Raw genomic sequence first — 23,992 nt, forward strand, 5'->3', positions numbered from 1 at the left:
AATATTAGTAAAGAACAAAATTAGAAAAGGAGAAAATAATGAAAAATATGAGTGGGAAAACAAGGAAAAATGAAGAGAGAATGGTAATTAGGAGGAAAAAGAAGAGGAAAGTGGTTTATGTCATGGTAGAAGTAGGATGCCTTAATGTTTCTGTTACAATTCAGAGTGGCATCCATATCAAAATATGCTCACTTTACTGTAACATGGTTGAAATTCAAATACCTATTTATTGAAATGTCTGTAGGAGCAGTATAGAAAGAATAATCCAAGGAGATATTTTCTTTAAACAGCATATACAGGCATACGTCATTTTATTGTATTTTGCTCTATTGTGTGTTGCAGATACTACCTTTTTTACAGATTGAAGTATGTGGCAAATCTTTATTGACAAGTCCATCAGCACCATTTTTCCAACAGCATGTATTCACTTCGTGTCTCTGTGTCATATTTTAATTAAGACATATACACTGGGTTTTTAGACATAATATTAATGCATAATGCTATTGGACCTAATGTAGGTTTCTCTCTTTTGTAATTATTTATCAAAGGACATCTGTCTAAGAGACTAAAGTATATAACTTTTACAGGCACTGGAAAACCAAAACATTAGTGTGACTTGCTTTATCGCAATTTTGCTTAAAAGCAGTGGTCTGGAACCAAACCTGCAATATCTCCTAAGTATGCCTGTATAATTTTCAAGCAAGAGAATACAATAGACAAATTAAATGCTACATTCTTATTTTAATTTTTACCATTTGCTCTGTTTGTTGAATGTCTTTTGCTGTTGTTTTCACTGCAGAATTTGACAAGTCACACATTGAGCAAAGGAGATCTAAGTAGGTCCGTGCTTGCTCTTGCAAAGCTCTGAAGTGTTTGACCTGAAAAAAAGCAATGATCAGAGTAAAAGACATGCACACTGTATTTAAAGAGCAAATATCTGAAGCATTTGCAACATTTTGCTGATGTGTCAAAAATAATTTTGCTATGCTCAGTAATTTTAACCATTGTTGTAAGTGACATATACTCGTTACCCTGAGGAAGTAATCCAAAGCACATTGAGAGGGATCCATTTGGGCACCATGTGCTTCCCGTTGTAATTAAAGTCATCTGTATGGCCAGGGAGAGGGCAAAACCCCAGAGATTCTACAGTCTTTCCAGATTTCTCTGCTCACATTGTAGCTTTTTTTCCATTTTCAGAAAAATAATCAATAGCCTACTCTGGCCTGTTCCACAGATGTGTTTGCACATCTTAAATACATAAATGAAAAGAGGTAAGATTGTAGACTGCATTAGAGCAAGGTAAAAACAGAGATGGTTGAGCTTATTCTTTCCTGCAGAAAGTTCATATATTGTTCTTCCCTTTTCACAAGCCCAAGAAAGCTTTCTCTGTGTAGACCTTGAATCTACAGGTCAGGGAAATGTGTTTCTTTGAAGACGTTCAGGGTCTATCCAGGCTGTGTTTGAGTTACTGGATATAAAGCAGTATGCAGGAAAAAAAACCCACCCCCAGTAAATAAACAAATGTGCAGTACCTCCGGCAGTGATGAATACCACCGGGAAAGTAAAAGGGAAAGAGTGTGATGGGGAAGCTGCTACTTCAGAAAGAGTGTCATTTAAAGACTTCTGGGGAGCAGACCTGTAATGGTAAGGGAGGCAGGAGGACAGCGAGTGCAAAGCCTGACCTGGAGCAGTTGGACCAGGGAGGAGGAGAAGTCAGGGCGGTGGCCAGGGACCGGGTCACAGAGGAATCTCACAGGGTTGTTGCTCAGATGTTCCAATTTGCTGGGTTTATGCTTTTGGTCCAGGCTTTCTCAACCTTCATACTTCTGACATTTGAGGTCAAATAACTCTGTTGTGAGGGCCTCTCCTGTGCATTACAAGATGCCTAGCAGCGTTCCTGACCTCTACCCAGTAGATACCAGGAGCATCTTTGCCACCCCCTATTGTGACAACCAAAAGTGTCTTCAGACATTACTAAATGTTCCCAGTGGTGTGTGTGTGTGTGTGTGTGTGTGTGTGTGTGTGTGTGTGTGTGTGTAAAATCATTCTTGGTTGTGAACCACTGATCTAGTCCCATCACGATCATGAATAGTGGCCTCCTTTATATCAGAAAGATTCCTTTTGGAAAATAAATCATGTTCTGTCTATTCTCAGGCCACGGGAAAAGTTTGGACTTTTTTCTAAGTGCGATAGAAAGATATAGGGAGAATGGTGATCCGAAGCGTGCTTCAGAAGGATTCCTCTTAATACTGAGTGAAGAATAGTCCATAGGGGAAGCAGGAGACCGGTGATCAGCCTACAGATATGATGATGGCCTGGCAGAGAGCCGAGGCGGAGGCAGCGAGAAGCGGTTCTGGGTCTTCACCTACCAGCTTTGCGCAAGGAAGGGGGCATTGAGACCAATTTGTATGGGATAAAGTTAACCTACAAAAACATTACGTGATTTTCCAAAATCACAAAGTCAGTCATGGAGCCTATTCTTTTTTTATTTTTATTTTAGTGTCTTTTCCTCTAAACTGCATGGATTGCCTAAATACACCACTCTCATGTAGATACAATAAATACAAATCAATTTCCCACTAAGCCAAAGGTAGCTGTTCAATTTTTATTCAATGTCCAAGCTGATGGTATTTGACTCCAAATTAGTTTCATTTGCACACCGACAAGTACGCAAGAGGACCGCATCCCTGCCTTCATGACCCAGGGTAAGTTTTCTGTCTTAAACAACTTTCAGCAGAGAGAAGAGTTCATAATATCAGAATTTTAATCATATATATATCTACTTTAGAAAATAATGATTTATTTTAAGATTTTTTAACTTGTCTGATCCCGAAAGCTTTGGAAGCAGTTTATGAATTGTCAGGGAAAACACAGATCCAAAGACTTTTGCTAAAATGAATGTCAAAGATATATGTGACAGTGCTTTCACTCATTCTCCAAAATTCATACTTAACTTCCTATAAAAGTATATGGCAGTGTGAGTGAAATAGCATCAGTGTGTCACTTCCTGGTCATGGAATAGAGTGTGTCACCTGACCTGGGAGGTGCTGGGGATACACAATGTGTCTTGGGACCAGAACTAAATTGTAACTGCAGCCAATTGAAGCTTGACCTGAGCCTGACTCAGTCTGCAGTGGTCAATGGGGAACCTTCCCAGCAATCATCGATCACGTGCCCCATGAAGGCAAGGACTGAGGTGGCTCAGGACTACGGGAACACAGAGCTAAATTAAAGCAAAGCAGATTAAACAAACCAACTGTTGCCCTTCAGCAAGACTAAGCTCCAGATATCTCCAAACACCTATGGTTCTCTTCTCTGGCTACTTTCTAAGAGAGGACAGACCATTCTGAGAGAATGTGCCCCAAAGGGTGCGCCAGATAGTCATATACTCTGGATTCCAAGAAGCATAAGAGTTCTTCTTTAACTACAGCTTCTTCTGGTAAGTGTAGCAAATATCTTGTTCTAGCAAATAGTGGTTAGGATTAATACTTCTCTCTCTGCCTCTCTCCTTTGGTAACAAAGAAAGGAGAAAACTCAAGCTTTGGTCTGGAGTGTTCTGGTTAAAGTTCATTGGAAAGAAAGGGCCACAAGACAGGAAAGAACTGAAGAAAGCGCTGAGTTTAACGACACACCAGAGTAGAGACAGGGTCTTTCATTCACTTTTCCTGGTTCAAGGAGAGATGCATTTCATTTGCCTTGATCCTGCTGTTTATAAGGTACAATACATGCACATTTGTGAACCATTTCATGACTTAAATACTGTAAATTATTTTTAAGTCAGAAAGCAAACTTTATGAGATGAATTAACTAGACATATTCTCTATTTGGGCTAAATGAACAAGCACGTTATTTTAATTTCAGTTTGTGATTAAAAAAAATACCATAGCTCCAGATCTGGCAGCAACAACCTTTTACAACCCAATCTTCTGAAACATTTTTTCACAGGATTATCACTGCATGGAAAATCTACCTAGTACAAAAGGTACAAAAGGCTTTTTACTATTTCTCACATATTCTGATTATGTCTCAGCGTTAGGCATGTGGATGTCAAATCAACAAATAGGTTCCTTTCACATAATAACATTTCATTCATAGTCAATAAACATTCATTAAATACCTTCTTTGTGCCAAAAACTATGGTAGAAGCTAGTGTTGCTTTTCTGTTTATAGATGGTCACCTTCATTTGTGGTATGGTATTTGAATTTCATCACGATTTTCAGAAGGATACTCACAATCATCACCTTACGTATTAGGAAACTGAGGCACAAAGAAACTAAGTACCTTGAGTAGTGGAGCTAATGATCTGTTGGCTTCAGTGCACAGGCTCTTTCTACTCTGCCAGCTGTCCCCCTGGGGTCATGTCTACCTTCTTGGCTAGAACACAACCTCAGCTAGGGTCAAGTTCAGACCACGTTTATACCTTTATATTCCCAGGGGACAGCAGAGTTGGGAACATAGTAACTTAATCAGTTTTCAATGAATTTCTGAATGAATCACAAGTGTACCATAAACTGTCAGAAGTTTCCTACCTGCTTAACAGCCTCCGCCCTGCTGAGGGGAGGAAGAGGGCTTGGCTTTAGGTCTGGCTGGACCGCCGACAGCCAGGCCTGGCACTGCTGCAGGGTATCTTGTCGGCTAACATGCTTCTGAAGTTCATGTTCCAAACTCTGATACACCTAAGGCAGAAAAATCATGCTGAGTGTAAGGGAGCTATTTAAACGTCTCCATAAAGTGCTGGAATAAGATGAAAACTTAAATAAGTCCGTGGTGCTGACCCTGCCCAGGACCCTCGAACACCATGCATCTATCTAAGGAGGCAGCACCCGCTCCCAGGGCAGTAAAGGAGGGCAGAGGGCAATGCCCACCCCTTGACCCGCATGTCACAGGGCAACATCCTGATTTGGGGAAGAGAGCACTGGCAGGGTTAAGATAACTGCAGAAAGGTGCTAGAGGTCATACAGCCATCAAAGCAAATTACCAAACATTAGTCAAGAGGAATTTATAGCTTTCCCTCATATGATATAAATATTGTGTATTTCCTGTTTAAACTAGAAATGAAAAGTAAGGTATAAAATACCATCTCATGAAAAGATAACCACTATTTCTCTGTGATCCAAATTGGACTTAAGTTACAATATAGGTGCAGGGAGAGTTTGATGTCCTCACTTCATCTTAGAAGTTATATTCCAGAACAACAGTAACCCAGAATGATCCAGACATTTTATGACTGGACAGTTAATTAATCCCCTATCAGCCAATTTCCATTTCATCCACAAAGACAACATGGAAAACTACATGCCTACCTGAATTCAGGATGAACTATGCCTATAATATTGCCTAAATAAACTATTCCATCAAAAACAAACCAAAACAACAATAAAAATGATATTAATCTGGCATTTCTTTCATTACTGAGGCGACTGAAAGAATAATTGACTTCTCCTTGTTCCTGACATCTGTCAAATCAATCATTTTCACTGACATTTTGCCTATCTCTTATTCATTCTTTTATAATAAGAACTAAAAACAGTGTTTTTCTCTCTTTATCAGTCATCATTTGCAATTACATGTTAGATTCTTTTATCCCTCTTTTATTTCTTTGTTATTGAAGGTGAATTCTCCAAGTTAAGGGACTCAACTAATGTCACCTAGCATTTTTTTTTTTCCCATTACTGTCGTGAGGAACACAGCATTCTCCTCTCATCACTTGCCAATCACCACCAGCTCCTACTGGCTGGTCCAATGAGTAACAGAAATACATAGAAGAACTCTCTGCAGGCCTAAAACCTTTCTGTGGTACATTTAGAAATTCTGGAATAGTGAAATAGCATTTCACTTGTTTTACTAAGTTTGTGTTCAAAAAGGCAATTCTTATCCCTTCTAAACTTATTTCCATGACATGAAGGATTCCATTTTAGTGGGATTACGCCATGAAAGTAGCACTCACGCTGACACTTATTCTTTTTCTCAACTTCTACATGAAGGGATAAAAATATTGAATTAGAGTTGAACCTTGGTTACATAGAGCTAAAAAGAGAATCATTGCTGGGCGGGCCATGGTGGCTCAGCAGGCAAGAATGCTCGCCTGCCATGCCAGAGGACCCGGGTTCAATTTCCGGTGCCTGCCCATGTAAAAAAAAAAAAGACAATCATTGCTGTGAAAATTACAGAATAATCTTATTATTTTGGTGCTTTAGAATAAATGACAAATAAAGAAGTACCAATGGTGTACAAATGAAAACAAACTTCCCAGTTCAATTAATTTTCACAGCCAATTCATGGAATAAAGTGATTGAGTAAAACAATGCATAAAATTCCTTGCTTCATCACATCTACCAGACGTATGATATAATAGCTCTGTGTGCACACAGAGACTGTCAGGGCTATCCTGTTTCCTATCTGAGCACACACCAGAAGCACCCCAACAACTTAGGCATCAATGTATTTTTACACCTCTAGATTCCACAGTCTTTCTCGATACCTAATAGTCTCCATGTACAGCCGTGCGGACGCACTTACCCTCTGTGCTGTACTGCAGATGGCTGAGTAACTATCCTTCGTGCCCTGGAGGTGAGCATGGACGTTTTGTTTAAGTTTAGCTTGAAGGTGGTCTGCACACTGACTCACCAAACTGTCACCTTTAGTTTTAAGGTTGCTCAAACGGTCTTCAAAGCCAGCAATTTCTTCCATCATTGCCTAAGAAAATGAAACAAATACAGAGTTCCAATAGTTCCAGTTTTAGCGTCAAAGCTTCCATTCCTCAGAGTTTTGAAGATTGATAATTTCACTGTATTATACTCTGCAGTTTGTTAAAGAGTTTTGTATTTGGTCTAAGTTAAATATTATTAAATGATATATATGTATTTATGTGTATATATATATATACTTTTTTTTCATAGAGTATACTCTAGTGGAAAGATTTAATAAGAAAGATTGTTACATTGGGATGATAAAGTAAACTTTGAGACTACAGTGCATTCAGTGAGGGAGATAACTGCTATATGATAAGATTATCAGACAAAAGGCTAGCCCTACATTTTTTTCAGCTCTGTAAATTATATATCTAAAATACTCTGGTTATCATTTAATCTAATTTATCTAATTTATTGCATAATCTAATGTCTAATGTGTCAGTCATCTAATTTTTAACTTATTTAATATTCATTATCAATATCTATATCTAACAACATATTAATAAAAATCACATTCACTACTTACTATTTATTAAGCTTAATATTTCAGGAACTACACTGAAAACTTGATAAATGTGTATTATTATCATTGTTTGCAGACAAGGAGACTGAAGCACAGAGAGGTTCTATGACATGCTCCAGGTCACATAACTCATGAAGGGCAGAGGTTCAGGGATAGGACCTGCTGACTGGAGCTCATACCCCTCTACCACGTGTGTCCTCTAATGATCACTCCTCATGGATCACTCAGGCAGGAGCAACTAACTTTCTCAAATCAGGTTTTAATTTCCTCACTGCTACACCATGCTAATGGTAAGTGACACAGCTTGGCCCATCAATGCATCTAAAGGGATCTCGGGAAGTTCCTCAGCAGCCCAGGGGTTTTCCAACTCAGCACCTTCTCCAAGGGTGCTGAGTTAGCAGTTAAGTATATACACAGTATTGAAGAGAATCACTTTGTTTCAAGTTGGAATAGAAATGCCTCATCATGAGGTTATTGAACAGAAAGATCTCCTGAGACGGTGTCTCCTCAGTGTCTAGTGGAACACATCATGTAGTTGTTTTTCTGTTCATATTTGCTATGTAAAATTGACTACAGATAGGAATACTGAAGCCTAGAGAGGTAGAATAGCTTTCCTAAAACACATTGTTAGATATTGACCAAGTCAGGTTCCCATTAAGGTTGCAAACTGGTTGCAAATCATAAAATTGTGACCATATGGTATCTCTCATCTGGTACATATAATTACAGAATGTACATTTTAATAAAGATAAGAACAAGTCAGGTCAGTATTGCATGTGGTGGTTTAGGAAATGCTTTCACAATCATTAACACTTGTGATTATGGGATGGGGCTGGTCTTACTGTCCTTTGCAGAGAAGGAAAAGAAAGTTCAGAAAAATGAAGTCCCTTCATCTAGGAAGGGGAAGGGTCTGGCCCAGTCTACGAGTTTTCTGGTTACTAGCCTTTTATCCTATCTTCAGCTGCACTCCTCCATATTTAAAAAAAAAAAAAAAATCTGTCTTTGATAAGTTACTCCATAAAGATTAAATTCTGCAATAACTCTATTAGCTCAGATAAACGCCACAATGTGTTTGGAAATTGAATGGCAGGATTCAACTATTCTTGATGCAGTTCAATATTAAATTAAACTGTTTTCAAATGTCTGATGTTCTTGAGATTCTGAGCTGAATCTTTAGGTACAATCACTGTAATCTGCAGACATACACATGCATATGCACACACACCCCACCCCTCTCCTACAGGCACAGTCATGGGGTACCTTGTGGTGGGCCAGTTGTTGGGTGATGGTCTCCAGGCTGCTTGGCTCCATGAGGTCAGGGGCCACCAGCCTGCCTGACATCTGTAGCAGCCACTTTTCCACCTCTTGTAGCTCAGTGTTATAATCTTCGTGGTCTTTGACTTTTGCCTCAAGACTCAAGACATGCTCCTGGGAAAACAGGTGTCCATCAGGGGTGACTTTCAAGACAGAACCCTACTTTAAACTCTTTTATTTTGTCATCAGCTTCAATGCAATTCCCAGGGTAGGTGGAATTATATTGGAAAATTATTAGGAACACACACACACCAAAAAAACCCCACAAAAATTCGTCCCATTTAACATGTCCATCTGAATTAAAGGGCAAAAACGGGTCCACATGAGCGCCCTTAAAATGATCTGACTTAGACAAAGGAGTTGTGCTCTCTTTTTGGCACATAAACACACTTTTATTGAATGTCTGATCTCTCCTCACCTTTCCTGCATTGCAGAGGTCCTGGTAATCAGTATGAAGTTTATCGATTTTGTCCCTTAAAGGAGTGTCTTGCACTAGTTCCAGAAGAGCTTCACCTTTCTCTCTCACAGATTTTACTGATGGTTCATAGGATAGCACCGTTTGTTGAAGTGACTAGAATTACAAAGGAAAAAAAAGAGTCAGCTTATCTAACCATGTGATTCAAGGTGAATATGTACTTACAAACCCATGGTGTGTGTAACGATGAAAACCTCAAATAAAGATCTGATATAGATTTGATAAACCAACAAATGTAAAAGATTAAAGAAAGAATGATTTAATATAACTAATTTTTAAATGCAATCAAGGGGTAATGCATCACATATCCCCTTTATGTATGGAGAGGGAAGGATGGAAAAGAACTGCCTTTGGCTAAATTTAGCACCCAGTTCATATTTCAGGTTTCCAGCAGAGAAAAATAAATCTCACCAGAAAATGAAGAGAGCCGGGCTTCTAACGTTTGATTTTGAGTTCATGAAGTGAATTCCAACTTGAGCTGGATTTGGAACCAGAGAGAAAGATTCCAGCTGCAACCTTGCTATGATAAACTACAAGCACTATTTAAATATCAAGAAGAGGTTGACTCTTCTGTGGCACCTTTAGAGACAAGTGTCAGATTTGACAATGAAGCCAAGGACAGGAATAGATCTACTGGGCAAAGGAGGGGCTGGCGAAAGTTTCCAGCAGGAAAGGCCTAGGGGCAAGTCATATTGGTAATTCTTAAAGTCCATTGAGAAATCATTTGGGTCTACTGTAGAACATGTATTATTCCACATATATGTTAGCAGCTGTTTTAAAAATCTGAGCAAGTAAAATATCTGTAACATGTATAACTACATCTACATACCTATCTCGTTATTCCTTTAGAAATTAATTTCTAAGGTATTTAGCAATAGTTTGTTCATTAGAATTTATTTTCCTACAAACATGATGCTTCATTTTCAAGCCCCCATAGATGAGCATTGGGTACAAAAGATGAAGGAAAGTCTTTACATAGAATAGATGAAATTGTAAAAAGGGGATCCCGATTTCACTCTCAGAAAGGATCTCCATTTCCTGGTACAATCTTTGAATATCAGACAAATATGGCCCTGGAATGGAAAAATGACTCCAAGCAAGTTATCTAACCCAGTCAATCTACTCACCGCCAGTAGAACAGACATGTAGCTCACTGGCAGCAATGATGGGTGACACAACCCCAGAAACCCCCAATCCCAGAAACTATCTCCACTCCCCATTGGATCCTACATGCCCTCCACACGTTATCTATAAGGAACAGCATAAGCAATAACCTTGTATTTAGATAACTGAGCTTTCTTCTCATACAGTTCCATTTTGGGTTCTTCAGGAACGCTTAGAATTTCCTGGTATTCTGCAATCCACTGAGTCTGTGCTTTGTATTTATCTGAGAATTCCTTTGCTAGCTGAAGGCTCTTCTCCAGGGTCAGGTGCTCTCTGCGGACAGTGCTGGTCAGTTCCTTCAAGCGCTCCACATGATCATGGATCTCTTTCCTCAATGTTTCTGCCTCATCCTCCCCCAGGTATTTAAATGCCCTCTCTCCTTTCTCCCGGGCGGATTTTAGCAAACTCTGGCCTTTCTCCATGTCTTTTAGAAAAACCTTAGAAAGCAAGCAGGAAGCAAGTAAAAATACAGAGTTAGTCTTCTTTCTTTTTAAAGAAAAAGCTTTCAAGACCCATCTACTTTCCCTTTACACTAAGTGTTTGAAATTTATAATCAAATTTGACTTGCCAGGGATCCGGAATTCTCTTTCCTTTACTTCAAGATAGGCTTTTAAAGTCTTAATCAATATATCATTTCCAAATCAGAGAGTTAAAAAGGAATGTGACATTTCTCCCATCTTTAGCAGTGTTCCCAAAGATTTAAGTTAAAACTCTGTTATACCTGTGCCAAGAATTTGAGGTGGATTTTTTTTTTTTTGTCTTGATGTTTAAGTGCCAAACTGAAATTCAGTTAAGAGTTTCATGAGCAGATACATGTAAGTCTTTCCTGCTGACATCATGTCACAAATAAACAAAAGCCCACCTTTCACCTTAAAGAGCTTATGACTTAGTACTGAGAGCAAAATGATGAGACAGGGTCATCACCCTGTGGGGTAAGGATGAATTCACATATGCTCTCAATAGCTGTAAGGAGAAGGGGCAGCTCCAGGAAAGAAGAAAGACTGGGGGCACATCTGAAGTGGCTGACCTACCTCCAGCATCTTCATTTTCTTCTCCATCAAGGCTCTATCTATTTTATCAATTTTGGTAGCCACATTCTTGAAGTTTTTATGAGTAGAGCCATACCAATCAGCATAAGAACTGAGGGATAATTCTGATTCCTCCAAACTCTGGATCTCTTCCTCCAGGAATTTTATTTGTTCCTTGGAAGGGAAAAAAAGAAAGAAAGAAAATGAACAGTGAATGACCGACTTGTGCCAGCATCTTAATTGATAAGTAGACACTGAAAGTTAACCCACAAAAGGACACGGGGCTCGTGGTGGTGGCCGGCCCGCAGTGGCATGGGTGGCTGCTCACCAGTACTTGGAGGAGAAGGGCCTGGTATCTGGAGGTCAGCTGGGTGGTCCGGCAGGCCATCCTGCTGCTCACATGGCTCTCGTTCAAGATCTCCTGGGCTGCGGCCCCCACTTCCTCAACTTCATCTCTGCAGCCTGCAATTTCCTCATGCCACTTCTGAAAGGAATTGAGTATTGGGGGAAGAGTTAATCTGGCATTCTTGAAAAATACATATATCTTCTCACTAGGTGATGATTTGTTCTGAGCTATAATTTCAAAAATATATCATATACAACTTTCATGAAAAATTTTGTGACAAGAATAGAACACTGAACATTTATGATTTGGGCACTTTTCTGTGCATATTGCATTTCAGTTCTATATATATATATATATATATATTATTTTTTTTTCACATAGGCAGGGACCAGGGAGCAAACCCAGGTCTCTGGCAGGCGAGAATTCTGCTGCTGAGCCACCATCGCACCGGCCCCAAATATTTTTTTTTTAAATAACAAAGCGACATGTACTTTTACCTCTTTGGTTGTACTTAAATCAATTTGCAAATGAACAAATAACAAAAAGAAATTCCAAAGGCCTATACATTATTTTGGTTGTGAATGCTGGAGCTGCATAAAAATCAGAATAAAACTAATTGTCAATTATTACTTCAAGGCACTATATCAGAGCAATTTCATATCAGAACCATACACTTAAATGATTGTAATGCTAGTATTTTGTATCTTTAAGAAGCAAGATGGTTGGGCATGGAAAGAAAATATAAAATATTAACATTAATCTGCATTCTACTAAATTATTATCTAAATTATCTAAAGATTTGTTTTGGATTTTATGAAATAATTACTGTCACAGAAAGGGCCTCTTATAACTTATTTTAAATTCCTAGATATATGGAAAGAGAACAAAAAATTCATTAAAGAATTTTAATGAAATGAACTCTGTAAGACAAGTGTTGCTTTGACAAAGATAAGGAATTTGCATTGGCTGTACCTTCATCTGATGCAATTGCATCTCCTTGGTGGCTCGGTTCGACTGACGTCCAGTTCTGAGACTAACCTTCTCCTCCAGTGTTTTTAGCCATTCGCTGACCTGCTGAAATTTTTGCTCCATCAGCCTCAGCTTGTTGACTAAGTTATTAAACTGCATGCGGGTCTCACACAGCTTCTGCTGGTAAGCTTGCCAGTCCTGCCGGAGGGACTCCAGAGCCCGGTCCTCGGTCTGGGGAAAGCCAGATGGGATCACTTCTTCCCGGGTGTTTAACACCGAATTCAGTAATGCCTGGCCTTCTGCACAGCGTACCTGCAGCTCCTGTGGAGAAAAGGTATGACTGATCATTCCTACATTAATCCTGACTTCAGTGAAACATTGTCTTCTAACTGGAATAAGAGAAAAATCTGCCTGTGACCAGTAGCTTATTAGCCCAGTTCCTGCCTGAAGTAGAGGGTGCAAGAGGTTATTTAAAAGAACAAAAGTCCACTAATCAGAACACATCAGTAAGTTCTAACACACAGCTGGTGGGACAAGGAGTTGCCTTGTTGGCCTTTCCCTATTATTTTCCTCTATATACCTGGTGACCTCTTCTGGAGACACCCCTTTAACCCCTATCTTAAAAGCTACTCTTTGATTCTCCCTTAAGATCCCTTGCGTAGGCTATTATTGAACTTACCATATCATTTATAAGGATGTACCTAAGGATTCGCCTTCCTCCCTAGATTATGAGTTCTTTGAGAAGTTAGCAGAGTATGTATATCATATTAGGTATTCAATAAATGTTGAATGAGCCAAATAATAATTGGGTTGTGGCCACTTCCCCACTGGACCTGTTATTGTGCCCTGAACACTTCTTCTAGAGTCTTAATTCTCTCTTCAATGCCTCTGACATGAGGCCTACATCCTCACTGTCTTGGAGATGAGGCCTATCCAGATGGCCCAGGATAATGCCACTGGCTTGAGCTCAAGGATAGTCTCATCATTGGCTCCTGCTGCTGTGCCCACGTGGGATCCAACTCCCTGGGGGAGCAGTGGCAGTGCCCTGTCAACCCTATGAATGAAACCACCAGCCATTCTTATCAGGAATCACCCTACAGCTGACCAAGTTCCCCGATCTCCTGTCCTGCCAGCTATCAAATGATCTCAACTAGGATATAAAGTCCCAGATGCCTTTGATCCAGCCTTGGCAGGGCTGCAGTGCAAATGTATCAGATACCTACAGAAATCAAAGACACCTTCATCTTCCATTGCCTAAAATAAGCCATTTTTCAGAATGAACATTCCTTTGTTTTGGTGTGAAGAAGCTCTTACCTGAAGATCCCTTAATGTTGCCTCATGAGTGTTGACATCACCTTCAAGAATGGAGTATTGGTCCAGCTTCTCTTGTTCTTGCCTCAGCCAAACTTCAAAGGCCTTTAGGTCTCTCTGGTACTCTTGGTGCAGACGAACTAGTCTTTCAGACTTGGTTACCTCTTCCTGTTACAAGTGATGACGATTTTTCAGATAGGAAAAATTATACACAGGGGCAATGTGCTGTAGGAATTTACTTGTGAACGTTTTAAGAAAGCACAATTGTAGTCACTGGAATATGAAAAATTTCCTGGAAGAGCAAACTCTCAAAATTTATGTAGAAAGATGCAGAGACATAATATTTCAGGATGAAAATGGGCCTTAAAGTTCATTTTGTTGAATTAAACATATGTTTCTGAATTCCTTATGAAACATAAGATAGATTCGTCAAAAAGTGAATTAACTTTCTATCTTTCATAAAAAAGTACTTCTGCCAAGTAAAAGAAAATAGATTTTCTTATTGTGGCTAAATGAGACTGGACTCACTGTGGATTAAAGTTTGCATGTAGCATTTTGCCCTGAAAAATTAATTTTGTTTCCTTTGTGAGACCTAAATGAAGAATCACTAAACCTACTTGTTATTGCTTCCTGCTTCAGAAAACTCTCAAATCATACATCATAAAGCATACATGAGTCTTCATTAAGAAGCCATCCAAGTTGGTGAATATTTAGGAATTTTGAATTGAGGATTATTTTACTTTCGTAACGTACGTATACTAATAATATTTGAGGGGTTTTGTTCAGTTTTGCCGGTTGGACATTTAAAGCGTTAAAATCCACTTATTTTGCTTCTCTTGTTTTACCTGCATTCACATGCCTGTCACTCCACCCCCAATAAGTATATCTTTACATTTATATAAGCACCAGACCCTCCTGTTTCAATGAGTCTATATGGAACATGGTAACCATACCTTGACCCGCTCTTTGATTGTTCTGTATCGTTCCCGCAGATCCTGGAGTTCCAACTGGGTGACATAGTGCTCCATCATGCCAGCTCCTTTGACTTCTATGGTCTCCAAGAGGCTGCTGTGACTCAGCACCTCTTCCTTTAATAACTGGAGAGTATTTTAAGAAATAAAGGAATTACCACGTGCATCACCATATCGACAATATTGCTAAATTAAAGGTATTTTAAATGTACAGTTTGTAAGTGCTCCCAGGTTATCGTATATATTCACAAACTTGTAGATAGCTATACAGACATGGACCCCGCTACAGACACAGACATAGATATAAATAATGTGTGAGCATGGGTGCATGAATGTGAGTGGGCGTGTATTTGGTATCTGGCTCAGAACTTTCTCTGATGCTCCCCCCCCAGTTGGCTACCTGTGTATCTCTGCTGTGATATCTCCAATTTCACATGCTCAGAAATGGGCTTCTGGGCTCTGTCCCCTTCGCATTCTGCCCCACATGCCACCGCACCCCCTTCTCCTCCAGCATTTTTTTTCAAACAGTAAATGCCAACACCACTCACCTAGATGATCAATTTAGGAGACTGGAAGTCATCCCTACTACCTCTCTCCTTTGCTGTGTCCATGATGAAACCTCTCAGTTCCACCTCCTCATCACATCTGAATTTGTCCTCATCGTTCCATGTCTGTGGCAAACACACTAGTCCGTGCTGCAGCCGCCTTTTATGTGGACATTTGCAACAGCCTGCCGGGCAGGTGGCTGCTGCCACTTCTCACCCTGCTCTTTGCCCTACTCCACACAGCAGCCCGGGAGACTCTTTAAGCTTGTCAACATTATCATGTCACTCCCCGGCTTCAAACACGGATGAAGTCCCCAAATGCTGCCAGATTCAAATGTCCTTTGGGACTTGTACAAGGCAGCGCACAATCACTCCAAGCTCACCTTCCAAGCCTCCCCCGTCTCTTCTCTGCCTTTCTTTCAGCCCTGTTGTGCTGGCTGCTCTCCCTCTTCAGGCTCTGTTCACCTGTTGCTCCCTCTATCTGACATGCTCTTTCCCCAACTCCTCCCAGACTGGTTTCCCTGTACTAAACCCTTCAGGGAGGAGTCCGCACGCATGCGGACCGGACCGTTGTGTCCCTCGCCCCTGCACCAAACAGTCTCTATTAACCCTTTCTAAACTACTCTCTTTTCCTTCATAGCCCTGGTCACAGGATATGGTTATCTGTTTGTCTGTGAATCTGTTTGCTAGGTTTATACACCCCACCAGGCACAGATCTTGTCTATATTCTTCACCTAGAATCTGGCCCATGGCCTGCAAGTTGCAAGTTCTCAAGAAGTATTTGTTGAAAGAGGAAATCATTTTAATTAGTCAATTAATTATTACAAAAATTCTATGAGCTGGATACTTATGATTACATTAGTTTACCTATGCATATATGAGACCTAGAAAGGATAAGTGATTTGATATGGGTCACATAGGCCATCTATGCATTCCAGTAACTTTTTAATTTAGCATCAAGCAAGAGCTGAGTGTTTAGGATATAAAGAAATTTAATGCTCTCTATGCACTGGGGGAGAGAACCACATGAACACACATTCTATAATGTCGATACAGAGTTATAAACAAGGGACTCTAAGAGAACAGAAGAACTTATCAACCCTGGTGGTGGTCGTGGTTTCACAGCAAAAATGACTTCTGAACTAATTCAGTAAAAGGAGGAGGCGACTGCCAGGAGCAAAGGCAGGTGAGGGCATTGTGTGCAGAGGAAGGAGATTCTGCCAAGGCGTGGGATGGTAAAAGGAAGTGGCATGTCCAGGAAATAGAGATTCAGAGCAGCTGGAGCATTGGAGGAAGGAGGGGCAACAGTGAAGGAGACACAGAAGGCAGGCTGTTAAATCTTAGAAACCAGGAGAGGGGGATTGTAATTACATGGGAGGAAATGGGAAGCCCCAAGGGTTCTGAAGCAGGGTGTGCTGGTTTGAAAGGATGTATGGCCCCTAGAAAAGTCATGTTTTAATCTAAATCCCATTTCATAAAGGCAGAATAATCTCTATTCAATACTGTATGTTTGAAACTGTAAACAGATCATCTCCCTGGAGATGTGATTTAATCAGGAGTGGTTGTTAAGCTGGACTAGATGACAATATGTCTCCACCCATTTGGGTGAGTCTTGAGAAGTTTCTGGAGTCCTATAAAAGAGGAAACATTTTGGAGAATGAAGGAGATTCAGAGAGAGCAGAGCAGAATGACACAGCCATGAGAAGCAGAGTCCACCAGCCAGTGACCTCTGGAGATGAAGAAGGAAAATACTCCCGGGGAGCTTCATGAAACAGGAAGCCAGGAGAAGAAGCTAGCAGATGACGTTGTGTTCGCCATGTGCTCTTCCAGATGAGAGAGAAACTCTGTGTTTGCCATGTGCCCGTCCACTTGAGAGAGAAACCCTGAGCTTCATTGGCCTTCTTGAACCAACGTATCTTTCCCTGGATGGATGCCTTTGATTGGACATTTCTATAGTCTTGTTTTAATTGGGACATTATCTTGGCCTTAGAACTGTAAACTAGCAACTTATTAAATTCCCCCTTTTTAAAGCCATTTTGTTTCTGGTATATTGCATTCCAGCAGCTAGCGAACTTGAACACAGGGGAAGGAGGCATTCCCCTTTATAGGGAACTAAGAGCACGTGGAGATAGGAAACTAGGTGAGGAGTTAGGAGTCTGTCACAATTCAGGTGGGGATGGATTATAGCCAAGAGGCATGCCTGAGATCTAGGCAGCAGGACCTATTGCCTATGAAACTGGAGCCGAACAAGAAAGAGCTGAGCACAATCAGGTTTCCAACATAAGTTATTCAGTGAGGCAACACAGACTGATATAGGGTATTCAGTGCAGTGACACATATTAACTGAGATTTGAGATAATAAAAGAGGTTGGAAGACCTCTTACAGAAGATAATAAGTACTGCTTAAAGAAGGTGGATGAGACTATCCAATGAATATACTCTGAATGCAGGTTGAAAAGATCTGCTGGAAGGTGCAGGTATAAATCAAAGGTCTCCACAACCTTATGTCTGAATATGACTACTAATACATTAAAAAAAAAAAAAGAGTTCTAAGAACAAATGCCTGCTATTTCTTTAATTTTTTAAGTACAATTTTATTTTCTTTTTAAAAATGTACATAGGTACTACTGTGCTAGTATATTACAACCATCAGGAAAAATATACAAAAGCAGAAATACAAAAAGGCATGAAGAAAAAAATGTTGTTGCTTTCTAATAGCTTTGATGAAAAGGCTGAAGATATTCCAAGCTGTTACAGGTTGCTAAATTTTAAATTGTGTCTGTAGTGTAAAAGATGGCTCTATGTGGTTTTCCTGGAAGAAAAAACTTTCACTAACAAAATAGCCACAAATAAAAGTCCAACTTAAGAAGCCATTAGGGAAATTATAGTACTAATCCTAAATATAATTTACTTATTATATTTTTTTGGGAGGGGGGTGCATGGTCTGGGAATCGAACCCGAGACTCTGGCATGGAAGGCAAGCATTCTACCACTGAACCACTCATGCACCCTATAATTTACTTGTAAACATAGTTCTAACTCACAGGTAATCACAGTTTTGTCTGACTTTGGCATTCTAAAGAAACGTGTAGAGGATGAGCAGCATCTGAAATCCAACTCTCACCTTGGCTTTTCCTAGCGCAGTTGTCTTCTCCCGAAGTTCTGCACACTGTCTTTCAGATTCATTTATGCTGGCTTCAACACTGTCCATCCAACTGGAAAACTGCCGAACATCATCCTGATAACTTGTCCATTTAGATAGAGCTCCTTCAAGTTGACTGAAAAGAATTTTAAAAGATAATAATTTACAAATCCAATCTGTTTTCTCTAAGTCCAATATCTACCATTGGGTCTGCTCTGTCCACTGCAGCCAGAAGGGATCCAGAGACTGGGACAAGGGCAGGCTTGGGAGTGGGTAGCCTAGCAAGTGTTCCTCAAATCTGAGTCTCAGTTTCCAGAAAGGATGGCCCCAGGAAAGAAGGAATAGTAAATTCAAGCTGACAGGTAGAATCTCAAGGGTGAAACCAGAAGAGATTCCCTGAGGAGACTATTGCCCCATCTGTGTGGGGAAAGAAAAACTGGGTAAAGTTTCTGAGCTGGGCAAGGCACTCAGAGCAGGAGAGAAAGGATGGCATTAGGAAGGAAGAACCAAGAGAGAAAACACACAGTGACTCATGCATGAGGGTTTAAAATAGAAAATCCAAATAGAAAAATAGGATAACATCTTGAATTGATTTAAATACTAATTCTTGATCACTTCTTTGACAGTAAATTAAGCATTTCCTTCTCCCAATTGGCATGATATATTTTTATTTCCTTTTAATCATTTGTGCCTAATTTGACTACTATGATTTGGGTCCTTTTGCCACAGATACTACCAGTATCCTTCCCCTATCCACCCTCAGATCATACCACCTCAGCATTCTGCTAATGGGACTGCCAACTGCTGTCTCTTCCATCTCTCAGCCTGATGGAGAACTCTGGCTGTGGTGCCCACTTGGCCTGAGGGCAAGGCAGGCAAGACATGCCATGGAGTTATGGATCCTGGAACAATCCCCAATTGTGCTCCTGACCCAAGAGAGTTTTTTAACCCATGCCCTGCCCTGTGAATGGAATAACTGAGGCACTTGCTATACACTGGCTCCCAGAGTTCCACAGACAAACTGAGATCAGGTGCCCAGATGGGTAATTTGCTTAATTTGTTGGTGGATTTCTGAGGGATGAGCAGAGATGCTGACCTAGGTTTCAGCCTTGAAAGTAGCAGCTCTCACTTCCCACTGGCACAAAACAAGAGACTTGGGGAAGGAGTGTACTCAATAATTTTTTCCTCACTCTTTATTTACTTTGTGTGTGTGTGTGTGTGTGTGTGTGTGTGTTTTGACTATTAATTTTTTTTCCATTTTTTCTCTCTTTTACCTTCTTTACTTTTAATTTTTTTTTCTTGTTCCTAGTCTGGCAGACTGAAGGGTAGGAGCACTAGATGTCCAGAGTGACCACAACATAGTATTCAGAATGTCTAGTTCTCAACAGAAATACTACAAAACATACAATGAGACAGGAAAGTATAATCCAGTCACAGGAAAAAATGATTTGATGGAAAATATTCTTGATGAAGTACAGTCTCTGGAATTACTAATCAAAGATCTTAGATAAGCTTTCATAAAGAAGATCAGTGAACTGAAAGAAAACATGGACAAAGAACTAAAGAAAATCAGTAAAACAATATATGAACATGAAAGTTTGAATAAAGAGGCATAAATTATAATGAAGATCCAAACAGAAATTCTGGAATTCAAAAGTACAATTAACTTAAGTGAAAATTCAATAGATGGATCCAAGAGCATACTGGAGAAAGGAGAAGAAAGGATCTTACTTCTTAAACAAATTTAAAGATGAAAGAATTGAAATTGTCCAGATTAAGGAGCAAAAAGAGAAATGATTGAAAAAAAATTATCAGAGCCTGAGAAACTGTGGGACACAACAAAGCATACCAATATGTGCCTCATAGGACTCCCAGGAGAAGACAGAGATAAAGACTAAAAAAAAACCAGCTGAAGAAAAAAGTCAGAAAATGTCCCCATTTGATTAAAGATATGAGTACACAAATTCCAGTTACTCAACAAAAATGAAGCATGATGAACCCAAACAAATCTATACCATGACCTATTATGATCAAACTGTCCAATGCCAAGGACAAAGAATCTTAAAAATAGTGAGAGAGAAGTGATATGTCATATGTGAGGGATTCTTAATAAGAGTAGCATCTGATTTCTCAATAAATCGATGGAGGCCAGAAGATCTCAGGAGAAAATAACAATATGGGTATAAATATATACCAGTCTTATTTAATTTTTCATTTGTAATGCTGCCTTTTACTTCTTATAAGGCTGATAATTCAAATGAGTAAAAACAAGCATAAATCTTTTTTACTAGGCACATTATGTGAAAAGATGTCACCTGTGACATGCACATCCTAAAAGGAAGGGGTGAAGGAATGTATGTACTGGGTATGTGTAAGCTATTGAAGTCAATTTGAAATCAATACGAAATATTATAATAGATTTAATATGCTAGATACAATCCCCATGGTAATCATAAACAAAATATCTCAACAAAATCTGCAAAAAGGGAAAGGATAAGTGGTTCAAAATCATTCATTATAAAAGATGATCCAAACAAAAAGGAAGACAATAATGGAGAAAAGGAGGCACATACAAAGGTGTAAGACTTACAAAACAAAACATAGTCAACAAAATAGCAGGAATAAATCTTGCCTTATCAGTGATTTCCCTCAATGAAATCAAAAGGTAGATATTAACAGAATGGATAAAGAAACATGGCACAACTATGCGCTGTTTACAAGATACCCATTTTAGATCTATAAACACAAATAGGCTGAAAGTGAAAGGATAGAAAAAATATTAAATGAAAATAGTAATGAAAAGAGAGTGGGGAGGGCTATACGAATATTAGACACAACGGACTTTAAGTCATAGGTCATTAAAAAAGACAAAGAAGGACACTGTGTGTTGATAAAGAGGTCAATTCAATAGGAAGATTTAACTGTTTGGTACCTAACAGCAGGGCACCAAAATATATGAGCAAGCATTGACAAAATTCAAGGGTGAAATAAGACAGTTCTGCAATGGTAGTTGGAGATTTCAATATACCACTTCCAAGACTGGGCTGAAGATCCAGCCAGAAGAATAATAAGGAAACAGGATGTGAACAGCACAACAAACCAACTGGATACAACAACACACACAGAATACTCCACCCAACAGTGGTGGAATACACATTCTTTTCAAGTGCGCACAGACCATTCTCTAGGATAGACCATGTTTGGGCACAAGAGAAGTTTAAATCAATTTTACAATATTGAAATAATAAAAAGTAACCTTTCTGACCATAATGGAATGAAGTTAGAAATGAATAACAGGAAGAAAACTGGAAAATTTATAAATATGTGGAAATTAAACAACACTCTCTTAAACAACCAGTGGGTTAAAGAAGAAATTACAACGAAAATCAGAAAATACTTAGAGACAAATGCAAACAAGGCACAGCATACCAAAAGTTATGGGTTGCAGTGAAAATAGTGCTCAGAGAGAAATTTATAGCTATGAGTGCCTCTATAAAAAAAGAAAAAAAGATCTCTTAATAATCTAACTTTTTGTCTTGAGGAACTAGAAAAAAGATTTAGCAGAAAAAAGGAAATAATTAAGGTTATAGCAGAGACAAATGAAATAGAAATAAAAATTGTCAGATAAACAAAACAAAAGGTTGGTTCTCTGAAAAAAATCCATAAAATTAACAAACCTTTAGCTAGACTGACAAAGAAAAAAAGAGAAAAGATGCAAAGAACTAAAATCAGAAAGGAAAATGGTGATATCACCACTGATGCTACAGAAACAAAAAGGATTGTAAGAGAATATTATAAACAATTGTACACAAATAAAATAGATAACCTAAAAGAAATGAAAAAATGTCTAGAAATATATAATTACCCAAATTGATTCAAGAATAAGAAGAAAACACCAACAAACCTATAATTACTACAGACATTGAATCAATAATAAAAAATCTTCCATCAAAGGAAAGTCCAGGACAAGATGGCTTCCTCAGCAAATTCTATAAAAAAATTTAAAGAAAAATTAACACCAATCCTTCTCAAACCCATCCATAGAATTCCAAAGGAAGGGACACTTCCTACTTTATTACATGATGCCAGAATTACTTTGATAACAAAACTTGGTAAAGACATCACAAGAAAGGAAAATCATAGAATAATTTCCCTCATGAATATAGATGCATACATTCTTAACAAATTAGCAAACTAAATCCAACAGCATATTAAAAAGACTATATACACTATAACAAAATGGGATTCATCCCAGGGATGCAAATGTGGCTTGGCATGTGAAAATCAGCCAATTTAATATACTACATAAATAGAAAGGGGAACAGGAAAATGATTACCTCAATAGATGCAGAAAAGGCATTTGACAAAATGCAGTACCCATTCTTACTTAAAACATTCAGAAATGGGATAGAAGGGATCTTTTGCAACATGAGAAAGGCCATTTGTGAAAAACTCACAAATAACCTCATAATTCCCTATGATTGGAAATAGACAAGGATGCCCATTTTCACCATTGCTATTCACTATGGTACTAGAATTTCTTGCCAGAGCAATCAGGCAGGAAGAAGAAATTAAAAAGTATCTACATTGGAGAGGAAGAAGTAAAATGATCTCTTTTTGCAGATGTCATGATCTTACATGTGGAAAACTTAAAGGGATCCCTAAGAAAACTATTAGAGCTAATAAATGAATTGAGCAAAAATGATAGGGTACAAGATCAACACACATGTGACAACTGTGTTCCTACACATTAACAGTGAACAACCTGAAGAGGAAATTAAGAAATCAATTCCATTTAAAATAACATATAAAAGAACAAAATATCTAGGAATACATTTAAGAATACAAAAGACTCATATACTGAAAACTAGAAAACACAACTGAAAGAAATTAAAGACCTTTATAAATGGCAAGACATCCTACATTCACAGATTAGAAGAGATAACATTGTTAATATGTGAATATTACCCAAAGCATTATATCGATGCAATGCAACCCCTATTAAAATTCCAGCATCCTTTTTTTTCATAAATGGAAAAACTGATCCTCCAATTAATATGGAATTTCAAGGGACCCTGAATAGCAAAAACATTCTTGAAAATGTAGAACAGGGTTGTAGGACCCGCATTTCCTAATTTCAAATTGTACTATGAAGTGACAGTTATAAAATCAGTGTAGCCTGGTACCGGTACAAAGATATACAAACAGATCAGTAGGTAAGAAGTGAAAATCCATAAATAGACCCACATGTCTATCGTTGGTTGATTTTGACAGGAGTGTTAAGTACATGCAGCGGGAAAGGAATAATCTCTTCAACTAATGCTATTTGGAAAACTGAAACTCCATATACAGAAGAATGAAGTTAGACCCCTATCTCACACTATATACAAAAATCAACTCCAAATACCTCAAAGATCTAAATATAAGACCTAAAACAATAAAACTCTTGGATGATATCATAGGAGTAAATTTTCATGATCTGTGATTTGGCAATAGATTCTTAGATATGAC

General features: G+C 38.8%; 1 protein-coding gene and 1 long non-coding RNA gene across 15 annotated transcripts in view; one reads left to right on the forward strand and one right to left on the reverse strand.

The window, feature by feature from the left end:
- The window catches only part of SYNE1 (spectrin repeat containing nuclear envelope protein 1), a 536,476-nt gene that overhangs the window by 208,525 nt on the left and 303,959 nt on the right, over positions 1-23,992 (reverse strand). For all 14 annotated transcript variants that reach the window (XM_077149294.1, XM_077149293.1, XM_077149295.1 and 11 more), the window contains 12 exons: positions 18,464-18,617; positions 14,777-14,920; positions 13,827-13,991; positions 12,516-12,833; positions 11,526-11,681; positions 11,201-11,371; positions 10,280-10,606; positions 8,949-9,101; positions 8,477-8,644; positions 6,521-6,697; positions 4,531-4,677; positions 753-878 (listed from right to left, as the gene is read on the reverse strand). In XM_077149294.1, coding sequence (XP_077005409.1) covers positions 753-878; positions 4,531-4,677; positions 6,521-6,697; positions 8,477-8,644; positions 8,949-9,101; positions 10,280-10,606; positions 11,201-11,371; positions 11,526-11,681; positions 12,516-12,833; positions 13,827-13,991; positions 14,777-14,920; positions 18,464-18,617 — 2,206 coding nt within the window. The remainder of the gene's footprint in view (positions 1-752; positions 879-4,530; positions 4,678-6,520; positions 6,698-8,476; positions 8,645-8,948; positions 9,102-10,279; positions 10,607-11,200; positions 11,372-11,525; positions 11,682-12,515; positions 12,834-13,826; positions 13,992-14,776; positions 14,921-18,463; positions 18,618-23,992) is intronic.
- Positions 10,310-16,504, forward strand: LOC143674034 (uncharacterized). Its single transcript, XR_013170831.1, has 3 exons — positions 10,310-10,528; positions 14,816-14,991; positions 16,396-16,504. It is a non-coding gene; the product is annotated as an uncharacterized LOC143674034 (long non-coding RNA).

This window comes from Tamandua tetradactyla, chromosome 2, assembly GCF_023851605.1.
Source record: "Tamandua tetradactyla isolate mTamTet1 chromosome 2, mTamTet1.pri, whole genome shotgun sequence".
NCBI lineage: Eukaryota > Metazoa > Chordata > Mammalia > Pilosa > Myrmecophagidae > Tamandua > Tamandua tetradactyla.